Genomic DNA, 16,579 nt, shown 5'->3' on the forward strand with positions numbered 1-16,579 from the left:
ATTCCCCCTTCTCCTGCGCGAAGAAGGAGCTCGCTTACACAGGCCATGTTTTCATCCGTCTGAATTGACCAGAATATTTGGAGTTCCTGTGGGACCCTTAGGCTGCTCTGGCTCCTTGCCTTATTCAGGCTGGTGTGAGTCACGATAGAGAGGCTGCCTTGCATCAGGGACAGAGATCTGCCAGGCCAGTTATAAATGTGGGCATTTTTTATAGCGTCTTTAATGAAATCGCTGATACTGGTGTTTATTATTTCAGTATTTATTAGCTTTTATTGTTTTGATAGTCCACTGAAGGAATAGAAGCTCTGCTATTGGGTGGAAAACCACCCAGTGTAACTCCCTGAGGGGACTGCAGACGTGGTGGACTAAGCTTTTTTCTGTGGAGAATAGGAGAGCCCCTCAGCACTGGTGACATTACTTTAGCATGGCACAGGCAGGATGTTGGTGCTGGTAAAGTTTTGTTAGCACAGCACGGCAGAGTGTTGACGCTGAGGGACTCGTTAGTTGTTCATGAAGTGCCTTGAGATGCTCCCGTGAGCAGAAGTGCCAAATGTGACTGTTTCTGTGTTTTATGTTCTCCTGCAAGGTCTCCTCTGGGGAAAAGGGTGTGAAAGCCACACTTCCTGAGCATTTCTGGCTGTTATCTCAGCGGATACCCACAGTCCAGTGGCAGAAATCTTTAGGCTAGAGAGGAAATGTAACCCGGGGCACCAGCTAATGGAGAGGTGAAGGCGGTGTAGGAAAAAGATGTGGAAGCTGAGCTGAGCAGATCTGAAGGGAGAAGTCAATGAAAGGGGCCCATGGTCACAGGGGGAGGGAAGGGAACTGTAAACACTGTACAGAGTACAAATCACTCCATTTTTGTCAGCGTGGAAGCAATGTGATTGCTTTGCTGGCAGGAAGGAGCCAGCTTTGCCAAGGAGCTTCCCGTGTGGATGCTGAGAGTTGGAAATGTGTAGCATGAATTGACAAAAAGATTCGAGTTTGGGTGTTGTTTGCTTTTCAAGGGGAATAAAAAGGAAAAGAAAGCGCTAAATTATGTTGCAGTGAGAACAAACACTGAGGCCTTCTGGGAAATCTGCAGGATGGCAGCCAAGTGCTCTGCTCATCCACTGGATTTCAGATGTTGCTGGGATTAATGTAACCGGGGGTGGTGGGAGCGGGGGTGGGTGTTCGACTGCCTCAGGCTAAGCAAAGTTGTGAAAGCCGCAGGCCGGAGCTCACATTTTCTGTTGTCTCTGGTGGCTCAGTGGAGGTGTACAACTGTGGGACCGGCAGTGCCGACTGCTCCCAGTGCCTGGGGAGGGAGGACGTGGGGCACCGCTGTCTCTGGAGCGAGAGCAGCTCCAGCTGCAGGCTGCACACCGAGCCCCCCCAGGTCTCCGACGTCTGCCCAGCTCCTGAGATTAGGAAGGTAAGACCCAAAGGCAATACGGCGTGGGGTGAGGTGGGGTGGGATGGGGTGGCATGGGGTAGGGTGGGGTGGCGTGGGGTGGGGTGGGGTGTGGTGCTGAGGGGTGGGACCAGCCACCCTGTCCCAGCTGGGACAGAAGAGGATCCAGGCATTGTCCCTGGCACAGGACAGGGTCAAGACCAGCACTGAATTTTATTCACTGACTTTCTATGCTGTTGAGTCGCCTAGTGCCAAGGACATCTTGCTAGTGACAGGATTCAGTCTTCATTGTGTTAGTGGGAAACATAACAGCAGCACAATTCAAATGCCCCAGAGTTCCTAGAGTTGCTAAAAGCAAGAAGGATATGTAGGGTTGGTTGAAGGATCCTTATCAGGAAAGCATTTAATGGAGCATGACTGAAATGTGATTGTGAGCCCTGTCTCCAGGCACATGTGAACTGCAGTTCTGCTGTGATTTAAGAGTGGCAGAGGGACCTTTGGGCATCATGCATTTTGAAATGTATTTTACTTAAATTGTAGTTAAATTAATGTTTATTGGAGGCCTTTGGATCTGGGACTCTGCTTAGAGGTATGGTGGGAGCCAACAAATTGATCCCTGACAACTAGCAAAGAAAATACATAGACCAGATTTTAAAATGGGGTCCCTAGAAAAAGAGAAGCTGGAGACACAAAACATCAGAACTGGCAAGGATGTGAGCATCAGAATCGGCAAGGATATGAGATTTCTGCTCTTAGGGAGGCATGTGGTGATCCAGGTGCTGTAACACTGCACAGAGGGGCTGCAGGATCCCCATTGCTGCTGCTTCCCTCTCATCACTGTGGGGGAGAGGTGCTCCCCCGAGTCTGTCCTTCCCCATACTCATCAAATGTTATCAGCACTCCCCAGAAAATAATGGAAGGAAACCACAGTTCAGGTTGCAGAGCGTCACCGACTCTGTCGCTATTTCCTTAGCAAATAGTGGCTGGTAAATCCAAACCCTCCGGAGTCATCCAAGCAGATGAGCCCTCACAGAGCCCTCTGGAGAGGGGCAGCTCAGCCAGTGAAGGGGGCACTGAGCCTGGTGGTGGGTCCCCACCGGCCTTGGCCAGCTGGTGCCACCAGGAGTGTAGCACTGGCTCTGTGTTTCACCTGCTGAAGTCAGTGCAGTCGGTCTGTCCGGCGGTGCCCTCTTAATGCTGACGCAGTGTCACATCCTGTCCCCTTGCAGTGCTGAGATGTTGTTACGGCCAGCACCCTGTCCCCTCACAGCACTGCAGACAGCAGCTGCCAGGTGAAACCAGTGCTGTAGGAGATGGACTCAAAAGCAGGGGCGTGGAAGGAAGGATATTTCACCCTAGATGTGTTTGCAGCTGGAGTGATCCTTGACTAAACCCCAGTGCCAAACTGAGCACATAAGTGTGGTGGATTCTCCTTTGCCAAGCTACAGCAAGGAGGGAGTGGTGGCAGGCCTGCTAGGGGAGCAGGAGTGTGAGGAGTGATTCTCTCTGCTTCATGGGGCTCAAGTGGGGTGTGGACACAGGGACCGGCTCAGGGATGAAGGCCAGAAGCTCATGGTGGTTCTCCCCAAACCTAGTCTAGGGGAAGGTGTGCCTGCCCATGGCAGGGAGGATGGGGCTAGATGATCTTTGAGGTCTCTTCCAACCCAAACCATTGTAGGATTCTGTGATCCTCTGACTTCATGCCTGTCCCTTGGTGCTGCAGATCGAGCCGCTGCGCGGGCCGCTGGAGGGGGGCACGCTGCTGACCATCCGTGGGAGGAACCTGGGCCGCCGCTTCAGCGACGTCCTCGCCGCCGTGCGGGTGGGCAGCGTGCACTGCACCCCTCTGCCCGACAGATACGTCGTCTCTGAGATGTGAGCTGGGGGAGCTGGGGAGGAGGGCCCTGTCCCCTGCCTGTGCCTGCCCATCCCCATCCCTGCTGCCAGGCACTGCTGCCAACCACCTCATCCATCCACAGGATCGTGTGCCAGACCGGAGAGGCTCAGGAGGCGTTTTCAGATGTGGTAACAGTTAATGTGAGCCGGGAAGGGAGGTCCAGGGAGCGATACTCCTATGTGGTGAGTAGCCATCTCCTGAGTGTTTCTTTGGTGATTCCTGCACCCTTTAGAGTGAGCCTGCAGCTCCACCCACCTCCCCTAGCTGGCTGGGAAACGGGATCTACAACTGAACATATCGGGGTCCTCAAGGAGCCACTGCGGTGTCTCCTCACCTGTGGTTACCTGAGCGGGGATCTGGCAGGATCTCAGCAGGGTGTCGGTGGCACAGCCGTGCTCCCAGGCTCAGCTTCTGCAGGGGTGTGTCTTGTCCCAGCTCGATTAACGTTTCTCCTGCTATAAAAGGAGCTCAGTTTTCTTCTGCCTCTTTTGCTAAAGTGCTGTTACAACCTGTGAGGTTTTTTGAGATTTGTGAAGTCCCTTTGTGAGGTGTAAGTTACATTCCATGAATTCACATTATTTAGAACTGATATTTTTGCTGCAGAGATTGTGTTAATTTTTGCATGAAGTAATGTGTAGGGATTAGACTGGAGCTAACCCTCTGTCATTGTTCAAAGAAAAGCCCTTTATAGCTTTGTGCTGTGCCGTCTCACAAAGACAGCTTTCATCTCTACAAACCTGAGAGAAATCCATGCGTTTCTTCTTTTCCCTACACGACCCTTGTCCCTGGCTGGACACTACTCCTGGGCAGCCCCAGCGGGTGGGTGCCAAGGCATGCAGAGTGCTCTGAGCCTTTGTGCCTCTGCTCCAGCTTCAGCTGGGGCAGGACAGCCCACGGTGCAAGCTGTTGGCCTGGGAGGAGACTCGACGCCCCAGGAAACAACGTTTGATTCCTGGTGGCCATTGTGAAGAATTTAAGACAGATCATGGAGTGTGATTCCCACCCCGTAGCCAATGAGAGGTTGGGTGTTTAGTTCAGGGAGGGTTACGGGTTACACAGCATACAGCTGGCACAGGCACGGCACTTCCCAGCACCCGGCAGAGCCAGGCCTGGCAGTGCACTGGGAGAGACTGGCAAGGAGATGGCCAGGTCAGTCTCAGCAGGAGATCCAGCAGTCTGGAGTGGATTGAGGTGCCACGGGGGTACAACCCAGTGACAGCCCTGGGATCTGGGGGTTTCTCAGGACGTGTGTGCTCAGCCGGCACATCCCCACTGCCCAATACTGTCTGCCTGACAGAGGGGAGAGGGGCACGTGGCGTGGGAAAGGGCCAGGCGGCTCCTTCGCCAGCTCTTGGCATGTGAGGAAAAGCCTTTCAGGAAACACCTGTGGAAGCACCAACACAGAACAAAGCCAGTCCGTGACCTCATCCTGGGTCCGTGGCAGCCCTGTGCTGGCAGCTCCTGGGCAAGCTTGGGAAGCAGGCAGTGCCCCCCAGAGCAGGAGAGGAACCATTCCTGGTCAGGTGGCACAGCAGAAAGCTGCCTGTCTGTCTGTCTCTCAGCCTGTGTGTCTCAGCAGAGCTTGGAGCAGAGATGAGGAAGTGCCCTGCCTTGTGCACATGTGTCATGAGGAGGGACACTGCATGATGCATTCCTGGGGGTGTGTCACACCAAAAGTTGCTTTACAACTTTTCAAAAAGGTTGCTTCTGCACCATTTGCAGACCAAGCAACACTCAAGTTTTCTTGGTTCTCCTCTCATATCAATGGCATGCAGATGGAGTAGCCTACACCATGCAAGGCTGGTCTTGGTGAGATCTGAGCTTGGTTACAGATACAATTTGCCTGGAAAAATTTAAAAGACTTTCAGAGCTGCCCTTCCAAAGAAAGTCCCTTGTGACATAGCAAATATTGTTTCTGTGCTACATGTTTCATAGTCCCCATTAGATGTGTCTAGAAGAGATAGGATTCAGCTGTAATTGTGCTGAGGAGGGGGGAGAGGCCCCTTCAGAACATTATAGCAGGCTGTGGGTGAGCTGGATTTGCCAAAGCTGCGATGGAGGCGATTGGTGCTGGCAGTGCACCGAGAGCAGCAGCCACTGGCTCTGGCTGAGAGGAAGAGCTGGAGAGCTTTGGGGAACAGGAACAATCCTCTCTCCTGTTGTAGCTGCACTTGTCAATGCGTGGGTTAAGGGCCAAGGGCAGGAGACAGCTCCCTACAGACACCCAGAGAAATACAGAATGGATCCTATGGAAGTGGGTGACGGTCAGAAACAACAATGAAAATGACTACAGAGGAATGAAGCCATCTGAACGTAGGACAAGGGCAAGGGTAGCTGTTAATACGTGGGTTTGTGTAGTGAGGACTGCCAGGCAAGGCATTAGAGCAGGTTCAGCCTGCACTCCACAGGCCCATACGAGTCTGCTCTAAGAGGCGGCCTAGGGGTGAGCAGGACCAGCCCCCACGGGCCTCCTGCCTCAGGGCATGTGCTATCTGAGAGGGAGTTACCACTGCCCTGTGGAAGGGTCTTGAGATCATTATTTGTTCTGCCCTGGCTGTCCTGCTCAAATGGAGCAGGGACGTTGCCAGCAGCCTCTCCTGGGGTGCCTGTGAGCAGACACAAGGGCTCAGCGCCACGTGAGTTATCAAAGCCTCCAGCTCATGAATCTCAGGAAGATTTCCAGGGGCTGCAAACACAGATAACATACACGCTAATTTCTGCTGCAAATGGTGAGAGGCAAAGTAACTTCCCCTTTAGTTCCTGTCGTCGCCTCAAGAGATGCAGGTTTTAAGCTTCCTTAAGCAGGGGTTTGGTATTCAATTATATAGACCCAGGTGTCTGTTTTCACCAATCTCAAAGCCATCATCCGGTGGGGCTTTAACATTTTCCTTGCATTTAGGAGGACATGGATCTGGAAGGGCAGAGGTGGTGGGAGAGGGAATGAATGAGAAATTTCCTTTCGTAATGGACCTTGAGCTGTTGCTGGCTCTGGACCCCCCCTGCTGGAAAACTGAAGGGGCTGATGGGATCCTGGGCTTCTGTTTGGCCTCATGTCTCATTTATAGCCAGAATTTAGAGACCACAGAGAGTCACAGAGATTTTGTATTGTCTCACTCCTTAGTGCTTGTACCTCTCCTGCCAGTGAAAGCTTTGCTGTGCTGCTGTTTGAGCCTCACAGTGCTGGATACTTACATGTTCTGAATCAATTCCCATGTGTGGTGTGGAGTATCCAGCTGGGGATTTACTAGGCTAGAAAACAGATTTCCCCTTTGTTTTTAGCTTCCCCTGGTGCAGTCCATAGCTCCCTCGAATGGCCCGAAGGCTGGAGGAACCAGAGTGACCATCAGAGGCAGCAGGCTGGATGTCGGCTCAGAGCTCCGTGTCCTCATCAACTCCTCCAAGCAGTGCACTGACCTCAGGTGAGAGCAGGGCTGGGGGCTGGGGCTGGGGCTGGGCTAGTGACAAGAGACAAAGCATTAGGAAGGATGGTATTGGCCTCCAGGTGGTCAAGCAGGGCAGGTGTTTTGGTGGGGGGCACCACTCCATGCTGGCAGAGCATTCCCCTGCCTGCCCTTTCCCTGTGGCTGTAGGGGAACTGGTCTGGCAGCTGGGATGATGTGTGCTGGGAACTGCTCATTAGCAGGCCGAGTGTAACAGGCAGTTGGCGTGTAACTGCAAGCTTCTTCTCCCCTGTGGCTGCCACCTGCCTGGCTGCCGAGGGGTTGCCCAAGCCCACAGGGCCGGGCTCCAGCCGCTGCCTGTGCCACAGCTCACCTGCCTCTTCCCGCGCAGCCGCACCGACAGCACCATCACCTGCACCATGCCCGCCGCCGAGCTCACCACGGCTGTGCCAGTCTGCGTGCAGTTTGAGAACAAGTCTTGTGTCAGCCTCAACATCACTTTCAAGTATGAGAAGAACCCGGTTATATCAGACATCAACCCCAAAAAGAGCCAAATCAGGTGAGATCCTGCCCCAGCCAAGACAGCCTGTGAATGAGAGGGTCAGTTCCAGGCTGGGGGGAGAGGGTCCTGCTGGGAGAAAGGGGCTTTCCAACCCTGGAACTGGACACATTACCTTGCAGATGGGTACAGAGGGCACTGCAGCTTGCTCTCAGGGTGCTCCAGGGCACCCCAGCACGGGAGTAGAAGAGGTCTCACACACCAGGACTGTCCATAGCTTGTTTTGATGCATTTAGGAGTGGAAAAATGTCAGCCTTAGTACCTGTACCATGCATACCCGGTGGGTGCTTTAGAGAGGTTTCAGGTGGGAGCTTAATGAGACCCTGAGGATTTTTCTTGGCAGTAAAACTGTAGGAGGATAAGATGAGATTTGTACTTTTGGATTTCAGCCTTCTCCAAGGTCACAGTATTTAATTTTTAAAGTGTGTTGCTTTTAATTTCACGTCTCTCTGTGGAGCACTCAGGCTTCTGTTCCTTTGGATATCATAGTGAAATCCCACCCTCCTCAGCTGTGAAGCCTGGAAAATCCAGGGCTGACCAGGAAATCTGGGACGCCAGCAGCTGTGCCGGCAGGACCTTGGTGGAAGCAGCACACCCAGGGGCGAGCACGAGCAGGCTCTGGTGCTCTGATCCTTGGAACAAAGCCGCCTCTCGGCATTCCCAAGCACAGCGCCAAGGCCGCAGGCTGTGGGAATGTTAGTGGAAAGGCAGAGTCATGACTCATCGAGGCTCAGCCCCTTGCAGGCTCCCAACTGCTGAGTGTCGAGAGTGCTGTCTAAAAAGAGACAGGGGAAGAATGTCCCTGCTTGTAGTCACAAGGGAAACCACTGGCATATTTCTCCATCACCTTAGTCTGCTTCCTTACAGCAGTTCCCAAATTTCAGAGTGCAGGGACTGTGACTTCTGCAGCCTATGTGGTGGCTTATGCAGTCTGACTGCTCGCCATGCTGCTGGGCTGTTGACCATGAGGGTGTCAATAACTTGTGTAAAAATTTAGCTGGAACCGATTTCTGTTACCATATTGATAAAATAATAATTCGTATAAACAAAATTTAAACCAAAACAGAAATTGTAAGCTAGTCTGCAGATGTGACAGGCTCCTAGTTAGAAACTTGGATCATAACCACCTGTGATACCCGCAGGCTTCAGAGAACCTTGGGGCCTTACGGCCAAAGTCACTGTGCCTGGAGTGCTCTTCACATAATAGGATTTGTGAGTCCTGACTGTTCCCTGGCAAATACTCTAACCAGGTCAAATATGATATGGAGGAAGGGTTCTCCAGCCCTTGCTCTGCCTTGTGCACATCAGTGCTGCTCGTTCATGTTGTTAGTTGACTGCACAGTGAGAGGCCCATGGGTCACATTTTCCCCCCAGCAGGTACAAAACACAACAACTTTCATATTCTGATCTAAATCAGAAGTTCGTAGGAGATGCAGGATCCCTGTCAGCCTCTAAGGGACTTTCCCCTCTTCAAGCCTCACAGTTCTCTGCAGGTCTCTGAGTGGCAGGGACAGGGGCAGAGTCATGGGTAGGGGCAGGGGATGTCTCCTGCTGCTGGAAGAGGCCCTCCCGCTTTCCACCACAGCATCTGCTCCTCCTTCCTTCCTTCCCTGATACCATGGTAGCAGTGTGGATCCTTACTGTAAGCAGGAAGAAGACTTTGGCTGTTGGGTCACATTTTCTGCTCAAGCAGCTGGGAAACATCTCTGGGAAAAGAGATGAGGACAGGAGGGAGACAGCCATCACACCCTGCTGCTGCACTGTCCTCTGCAGTCATCCTCTCTTTCTTCCCTTCTCCTCAAAGTGGGGGCAGGATCATCACCCTGGAAGGAAGAGGCTTTGGGCTGGTCCAGAACGTGTCCATGGCTGTCCGTGGCATCGGCAGAGAACACACGGTGGGTGTCCTGGCTGGGTGTGGCCCGGTGACAGAGTGGGGCTGTGTGTCCACTGCCAGAGGATGGCTGGGCTGTGCAGCTGAGGCCTCAGCCCACGCCTCAGGATGGGCTGAGAGCGCTCGCAGTGCTGGGTTCTGATGTTCTCGCGCTCTCCCTCTTGCAGTGCTGTAGGGTTCACACTGACACCACGATCACCTGCCCCTCTCCAGCTGCCTCCAACATCACTGTGGGGAGCAAGCCTGCCCCTGTCGACTTCTACCTCAATGGGCGCCTCTACACAGATGACCGCCCAGCTCTGGATGAGGAGATGTACCCTGAGGAGGCCCTGCACTTCAGCAAGTTCAGCCTGGAGTACTATGCTGACCCCCAGTTCTCCACAGCCAAGAAGGAGAAGTGGATCAAGCACCATCCTGGCGAGCCCTTAACTCTGGTCATACATGTAAGAGAGTGGTTGTTACAGCTCTGCTTCTCTCGGGGTGCTGCCTGCTCCCCCATGGGCAGCTCCACAGTCCTGAGTACCAGTGCAGTGACCGTCCACAGGGAGAGGAGAGAGAAGTGGGTAGCTGGGGACTGGAGAGGCAGGAGCATGTGCTTCAGGCTCAGCATGCTGCTCCTATGTGTCTCTGTCCCAGGAGATGCAGCCTGGCCTGAGGATGCCCTCTGAGACAGAGCTGCCTGGGAGAGTGTCATAGCATGAGACTAAATGAAATACTGGATGCTAGAAAAAGAATGACCATGCACTGGCCTGAAACAAGGCAGGTGCTGCAGACGAGCCTGACAATAGGTGTTTATTCCTGCAGAAACAGATCATGCATTCTTTTGTTTTGACTACTGAATTCAGCTCAGCTCACAAGGAAGTCAGGGTGCAGCAGTTGAGTGGCCTGGACGATGAGCAATAGTAATTCAAAGGCCATTGTTCACTGCAGGATATCCTCCCTGCCTGCAACGTGCTCCAGAAATGTGCTCCCCCTTTCTCAGGCTCCACAGGCGCATCCCCTGGCTGTCCCCTCTGTTGTACATCCTTCCCCCTCCCAGGTGGGCGCTTACATCTTTATCTTCAGTGCACAGCAGGCCAGATCAAAAGCAGATTTTTCCAGGTTCCATGAGGGGCTTGCTCATCCCATTGCCCTATGCTGAGTGAGGAATGGGAAACAGGAAAACGGGGAATGGCCTGGTTCTGGCTTTCCTGTGGATTGCTGGAAAAATGTCCTTGGTGAGGGAGAGTCTTCCCAGGTCTGCAAAACAGTGGGGAATATGGAAAGTAAAGCAGGAAGATCAGTTGCAATTCCAGCTGCTGCTCTGCAGCCTGACATCCTGATTCTATTTCTGTCTTTAGAAGGAGCCTGACAGCCTGGGCCTGGAGAGCAATGAGTACCAGGTGAAAATCGGCCTGATCTCATGTGAGATCCAGATTGTTTCAGACAAAGTCATCCACTGCTCCGTCAATGAGTCGCTGAGCACCTCAGAGAGGCAGTTGCCTGTGACGGTGAGTTCCAGAGCCCCCGCACTGGGGGCGTGTAGGGCAGAGGGGTCCTGCTGCAAGCCCTGTGCGTGAGGGACCTGCCCAGCTCACCCACTGGTGACCCCGCACAAGGCTGCACAGATGGAAGGGTGCACAAAGCACACTGTGCTGGCAGCTGTCCCGGGGCAGCTGGTCAGTGGGATGGAGGCTGCCCAAGTTGTGGTGAGGGGCTACCACGCTCCAAGTCATGGGACACGGACAGTTGCCTGCTGAGGTGCTGCACTGTGCCAGGGGGAGGTGTGGCAAAGGGATCCAGAGGGAGGTTACTCAGTTCTGCTGGGGCTTGGTGAGGTCTCAGGCATGTGAGGTTTTGTCACTTGCAGTGATTTTCCGTCCCCCATGAGATATGTTTGGGGAATTCCTTACAACTTTCAGCTAGCTGCTCTGCTCCCACCAGCAGAAGGGCCACAAATGGCTGTGACAGTCTGACCCTCACCAAGCTGGGTCCCTGCATGTGACCAGGAGTGTGAGAGGAGTACCAGGGCCGGACAGACTCATGTTGCTTCCAAGGGCTGCTGCTTTGTCACTGCAAAGACTTCGGTATTCAGGGCTTTTGTTCCTCTTTGTGTCTGCAAAATTCACCATGCTTTGGTGCTGCCCCGTTTTCCAGAGGGCTTGTCTGAAGTGCTGTGCTCGCCCTCAGTTTCCCTCATGTCATATGCAGTCCGTTGCCATCCAGGGATGTGACTGGCTCTTTGTATCTGAGAGAAAATGCCTCCACCTCTGTGGTCTGAGATGCTGCTGCCCCCTTCCTGTCCTTGTGTTGGCAGGGTTAGGGTTGGGGATGGGTGGGAGCCCGTAGTGTGGGCAGGGAGGAAAAGGAAGGCTGAAGGGACTTGAGGAGCTGTGGACTTGAGCAGCCCAGAAGAAAAGCATGAGGATGAACCACCAGTTTGCTGACAGGGTTGTCCAGTTTACTGGCAACAGTTTGAGGTATATGAAATTCTGTTGCAAACTGGAAATGTGGTAATGCAGAAGTAGCAAAATTTCCCAAGTAATTTTAATGGAAATTTTAAACGGGGTAATTTTTTTTTTTTAAAGAACTGAGAAACAGGGAAATCCCTTTGGGGAAGAAAAGGAATTTATGAGTTTGCTAGTCTTGGAGTGACATAAATCATTCAGGACAGTGCCTTAGTGGGTCCCCAGGAAGCAGGAGAATGATACCCAGACCTAAATATCACAAGACTGTTCAGAGTGCACCAGCAGTGAAAGTGCAGCTAAATAATCTGCTTGTATTCACACCTGTGCACCCTTGCTAAACCTTCAGACATGGTTCAGACCATCTCTGCCATCTCTTCCATGGGTGACTGCTGCTTTATAACACACTCAATGGCTTTGGTGACACAGGGCAGGTGTGTGCAACGGTCCCTGTCTGGGTCTTACTAAGTATTGAGTAGACCTGTCCAGATACACAAGCTTGTCAAGGCCTTCAGACCCATCTTTGTTCATGACCAAACTGTTTAAACACTGAATTAAAGAGCAGGCATGGGATTTCTCCTCTGAAAAATGCAAAACTTTGAGTTGATGGGGGAAAAAAAAGACTGAAATCATGTTGAGGAGCAGCCTTATTGCAACATTTCAGAGGGAAGATGTGGAGATCCCCGGGCTGGGCAGGTGGCTGTGAGACTGCTGAGCAAACCTGCCCAGATGCTTGTGCAGTGCTGTGGCTCCTGTCCATGTCCAGCACCGTGGTTCTCAGACAATGTACCAGAGTGGAGACCAAAGCTCTCCCTGTCCGGAGCCTTCTGCTGGCAGTAGCTGTGCCTGTGCCAGTGCTCCCAGAGCCAGGGCTGGATTTTCCAGAGGATGGAACTGTGTGCGATGTGGCGTCTGGTGATGGAGGTGATGAGAAGGCCCCACTTTTGGCACAGCTTTGGCTCAGCGACTGAGAATTCCAGCTGCTGGAATTTCAGGTGTTACACCAAAGGTGCCCAGGGGGCACTTTCCCAGAGGTTCTCTGTGACACAGATGTTATCATAAGATTATTCCAGCTCTTCCCTACCTTGTTTCAGGGTTTTTTTGTTCAAGTTTCTCTCACTTCTCATTCCTTGAGAGAAGTGAAACTCACATTTCCAGAAGTGAAAGCCTTGTGTGGTCATGAGTTTTCCTTATCAGATGATGCTGTGAAATCCTTCCATCCCAAGGACCCAAAGAGCTGTTTGTAAATGATGCCCAGTAACTTGCCAGCCTGTGATGTGTGCTGGCCTCTTCCCTTCTGGAGATCAGGAGACCCAAAGACTGAGCTCAAGTGGTTTGTGCTTGGTGTCACAAGAAGTACAAGCTGGGAGCAGAGCCAGCACCTCCTGACACACTGTTCACTGTTTTGGCCACAAGATAATTACTCCTCTATGGTCTCATTATTATTTATTTTTATTCCCTTAGTTTATTTGTATTTCAAGGACTTGAAAATTTCTTAACCCTCCTTCTCCTGGGTGGCAGCAGTTCTGCTTTAAGAGGAGAAAGGCTAGTGCAGCTGGGATCCAAAGTCTGTTCAGAGCCGTAATGGAAGTCGATGATTAGTGGAAGTGGTTTTCTAGTAGAGCAGCACAGGCAGTCCTGTACAGTGCCATGGGCTCTCTAGGAAAGGGCTGTCTCATTCTGGGGTGGGTATGGTGAGGCTGTGTTGTTGGCCTGCAGCTCTGCCACTGAAGCCCCACAGTGGCCCTGGGATGGGCACTGCTGCAGCATCGTAGCCTGCCAGGAGCAGCCTCAGCAGCCCCAGGAGTTCAGGAGGTGAATTGGGCTCCCTTGAACACACAGAGTACCCAGGTCTGGCAGTGAAAGGCACAGCCTGGCCCCCCGTGGAGCCCAGGGGGCTGCGCCAGTGTGGGCAATGCGTCCTTGGGCGAAGGTCTGCTGAGCCCTGCCTGTGTCCCTCCCTGCTCCCAGCCCCTTGGCAATGTACTGCTCATCTCCTGCTTTTCCTCCCTCCTTCTCCCTTTCCAGATCCAAGTTGGAAAGTTCAACTACACAATTGCGATGCTGCACCTTGGGGGAGGAGAGACCGCAATCATTGTCTCCATCGTCATCTGCAGCATCCTGCTGGTCCTTTCTGTTGTAGGTAAGGGAAAGAATGATGCATTCCGAGGCTGTGCCGGGGTTTTTGTCATTGCGTGTGGAGTGGTGAAGGTGACTCCAAGTGCTGCAATTATGCAGTACCTGAAGTTGGTCTGGGTGCAGCAGGTAGCTGCTGTTTGTATGGCACGCAGCCAGTACCAGCACCAAGGCTCCACAGTTCCCTGCAGCACGGAGCTTTTGCTGGCTGAATCTGCAGCTCAACTCTGTTACTTGAGCCTGTGATATTCATAAACTTACCCTTTTCTCCAAAACCTTAGTAGCTACTATAATACAAAATAAAGAAGAATGTGAGAAACTGGTCTTGGGCTCCTGCTGACTCACAGGGCTCACTCACAGGCATGACTGTCCCAGATCATCCCAGAGGTGCTCCTAGCCCGAGGTCCTGTCATCAGGAACAGGCAGTGACAGGTACCTGGCAGAGTAGGAAGAGCAGAGCCTGCATTCTTAGCTGCGGGTGTGGAGAAGGCACACCAGTGTGCGACCCTGGGTGGAAGCTGTGCAGCACACTTCTGTTCTTGGGCTGGGGTACCTGCTCATTGCTTGCCCAGCACCACCGTGCAGCAAGAAACGTGCCAGTTCACAGCAAATGAGTGGTTTCTAATGGGGATTTAATTTATTTTTAATAAAGGCTGTAATGCACACTATTTATTAAATGCACCACCCATCATTAGAAACATATTTCTGGAGGCATGGGAAGAGTGTCGGACATGAACACTGTAATACAGGTGGTAAACATCCTGTATTCTGTATCCATTAATCAACTGGAACACATTAGTATACAGTTAGCTGAATACAGACAGCCCAGACCTAAACTGAAGATGACAGTTACAGCATGATCATTATATTCCAGCTGGTTTTACTTATTTACAGATAAATCGACAGCCGCCTGAGTAGATACCAGACTGGTGGTAGGTGTGAAACCAACTTTGGGTTTAGCTTTCTGCACCGTGTCAGAGGGAACCTCTCTGATCCCAGCTGCAGCTACTCCTGAGTCCAAAAGGCTTGTTCCCTTTCTCTTTTCCAGCACTCTTTGTGTTCTGCACAAAGAGCCGCAGAGCTGAGCGCTACTGGCAGAAAACCCTGCTCCAGATGGAGGAGATGGAGTCGCAGATCCGGGAGGAAATCCGCAAAGGTAAGTCACCGTCTGGGCACCGAGGAGGACCCAGGGCTAGAAGGGGGATGCTGGGATAGCATTCACCTTCTGTGCTGTAGAAGTTTATAGGATTATTTATAGGAAAATTTCTGTCATTGTCTATGAGCTTCAACAGGGCTTGGGAATGAGGCTCAGTGGCTGAAAGTGTGGCTTTGCTGCTGTCCTGCTGCCTGCCTTGGGCAAGCCACTGATCTGCAGTGCAACCAGCTTCCCTGTCCTGGAGTTAATGGCCCCTAGCTGTGCCAGAGGTTTGCTTGAAGGCCATGCTAATCTTTAGTGTGGGTGCAACAGAAACTGCAGCACACTCCTGCTAGAGCAATGAGAGAAGTGATCCAGGCGTCAGCACCTGCCGTCCCACAGTCCATGACCCCATTGCGTCGGCTGAGGTCCCATCCTGTGGGAACTGCCTGCCCAGCCCCATGGTACTGGGTTCCTGGGGCAGGAATGTTCTGTCAGCGCTCGGGACAAGGTTTACAGTGCTGATGGTTAAACCCCGGTGGGAATCTGCTGCTCAGAGAAAACCCAGCTTCAACCCCCACAAGGGAACAGCTCAAGGAGGCGGAGATGAGACGTGCTGTGTTTCTGGTGCCAGCCTGTCTTGCCTGGTGGAGGATTGGGCTCTCACCATCTGCGGGTCTCTTTGTGCAAGGTTTCGCGGAGCTGCAGACAGACATGACAGACCTGACCAAGGAGCTAAACCGCAGCCAAGGGATCCCCTTCCTGGAGTACAAGCACTTTGTCACCAGGACGTTCTTCCCCAAAGTAAGGAGACAGCGAGTGTCACGGGCACCTCATAGCACTGAGGTCCTTCCCAACCAGATCAGGGCTCTGCTGAAGGGCTTTTACAGTGTCACAAAATCATTCCACTGTTATATATTTACTTGTCATGTATTTCAGCCTCAATTACCATCAAAAGTGGAGCCACAGCTCCTGGGGCATCAAGTAAGGTCGGGGTTGCTTGCACATGACATAGCCTGGCAGTGGCAGTGTCCTGGGAGCCATTGGACACCCTCTTCTGGAAGAGCTCTCACATGAGCAGAGTTCTGGGGACTTCTCCTTCTCCCCAAGGGCTCCAGAGTCACCTCATTCCATTCTGTGGAGATTGAAGGGTGGCTGAAGGGTGAATCTGCCATTGACATTCAGGGAGAGGGGATTTCTATTCCAGCAGGGAATTCCTGAGCATTCCCAGCAGCTCAGCCGGTCCTCAGGAGCTCTTTGGACATCTCTGTCTCTCCCTTTCCTCCCTCCCTGTGCAAGTTGGGTGCCTGGTGCTCCCAGTAAGATGTCCCTTGGGTACCCAGTCCCAGTCTGTCTGCCCAGAGTCCTTCTGCAGGGCGGCACCAGACACGCTGGTGCCGTCATTCCCATCAGTGGCTGCCCTGCCGCGTCGCTGTGCGCCCTTCCCCACAGCTGTATGTCACCCCTGAGGCAGTTGTGTGTCGGTGCTGAGGAGTGAGATGATGCTTTATGACTGCAGAGTGTTTCATTAGTAGCTATTACTCAGGTTTTTCAGTTATCCACTCTCCATATCTCTGCACACTAGAGGCTTTAAGATTCAGGCTGCTATATGAATGTTAGAGATTTAAACATTTTTCCCATCTGTTTCAAAAGTTACATATGTTAAAACACCCAGAACTCCTCTATTTTGATTTCGTCTTCTATAAAGCTTGCTCTTCTGGGA

The 16,579-nt window shown here is 52.4% G+C and overlaps 1 protein-coding gene across 1 annotated transcript in view; it reads left to right on the forward strand.

Moving 5' to 3' along the window:
- Positions 1 to 16,579, forward strand: part of PLXND1 (plexin D1) — a 71,446-nt gene that overhangs the window by 32,730 nt on the left and 22,137 nt on the right. Inside the window, exons 12-22 of the mRNA XM_027746419.2 lie at positions 1,251 to 1,414; positions 3,117 to 3,268; positions 3,373 to 3,472; positions 6,570 to 6,709; positions 7,083 to 7,250; positions 9,055 to 9,145; positions 9,309 to 9,584; positions 10,482 to 10,631; positions 13,614 to 13,728; positions 14,770 to 14,877; positions 15,548 to 15,660. Of these exons, the coding sequence (XP_027602220.2) occupies positions 1,251 to 1,414; positions 3,117 to 3,268; positions 3,373 to 3,472; positions 6,570 to 6,709; positions 7,083 to 7,250; positions 9,055 to 9,145; positions 9,309 to 9,584; positions 10,482 to 10,631; positions 13,614 to 13,728; positions 14,770 to 14,877; positions 15,548 to 15,660 (1,577 nt within the window). The remainder of the gene's footprint in view (positions 1 to 1,250; positions 1,415 to 3,116; positions 3,269 to 3,372; positions 3,473 to 6,569; positions 6,710 to 7,082; positions 7,251 to 9,054; positions 9,146 to 9,308; positions 9,585 to 10,481; positions 10,632 to 13,613; positions 13,729 to 14,769; positions 14,878 to 15,547; positions 15,661 to 16,579) is intronic.

Source organism: Pipra filicauda, unplaced genomic scaffold (genome assembly GCF_003945595.2).
Source record: "Pipra filicauda isolate LSUMZ 115617 unplaced genomic scaffold, ASM394559v2 scaffold139_size1960392_pilon, whole genome shotgun sequence".
Lineage (NCBI taxonomy): Eukaryota > Metazoa > Chordata > Aves > Passeriformes > Pipridae > Pipra > Pipra filicauda.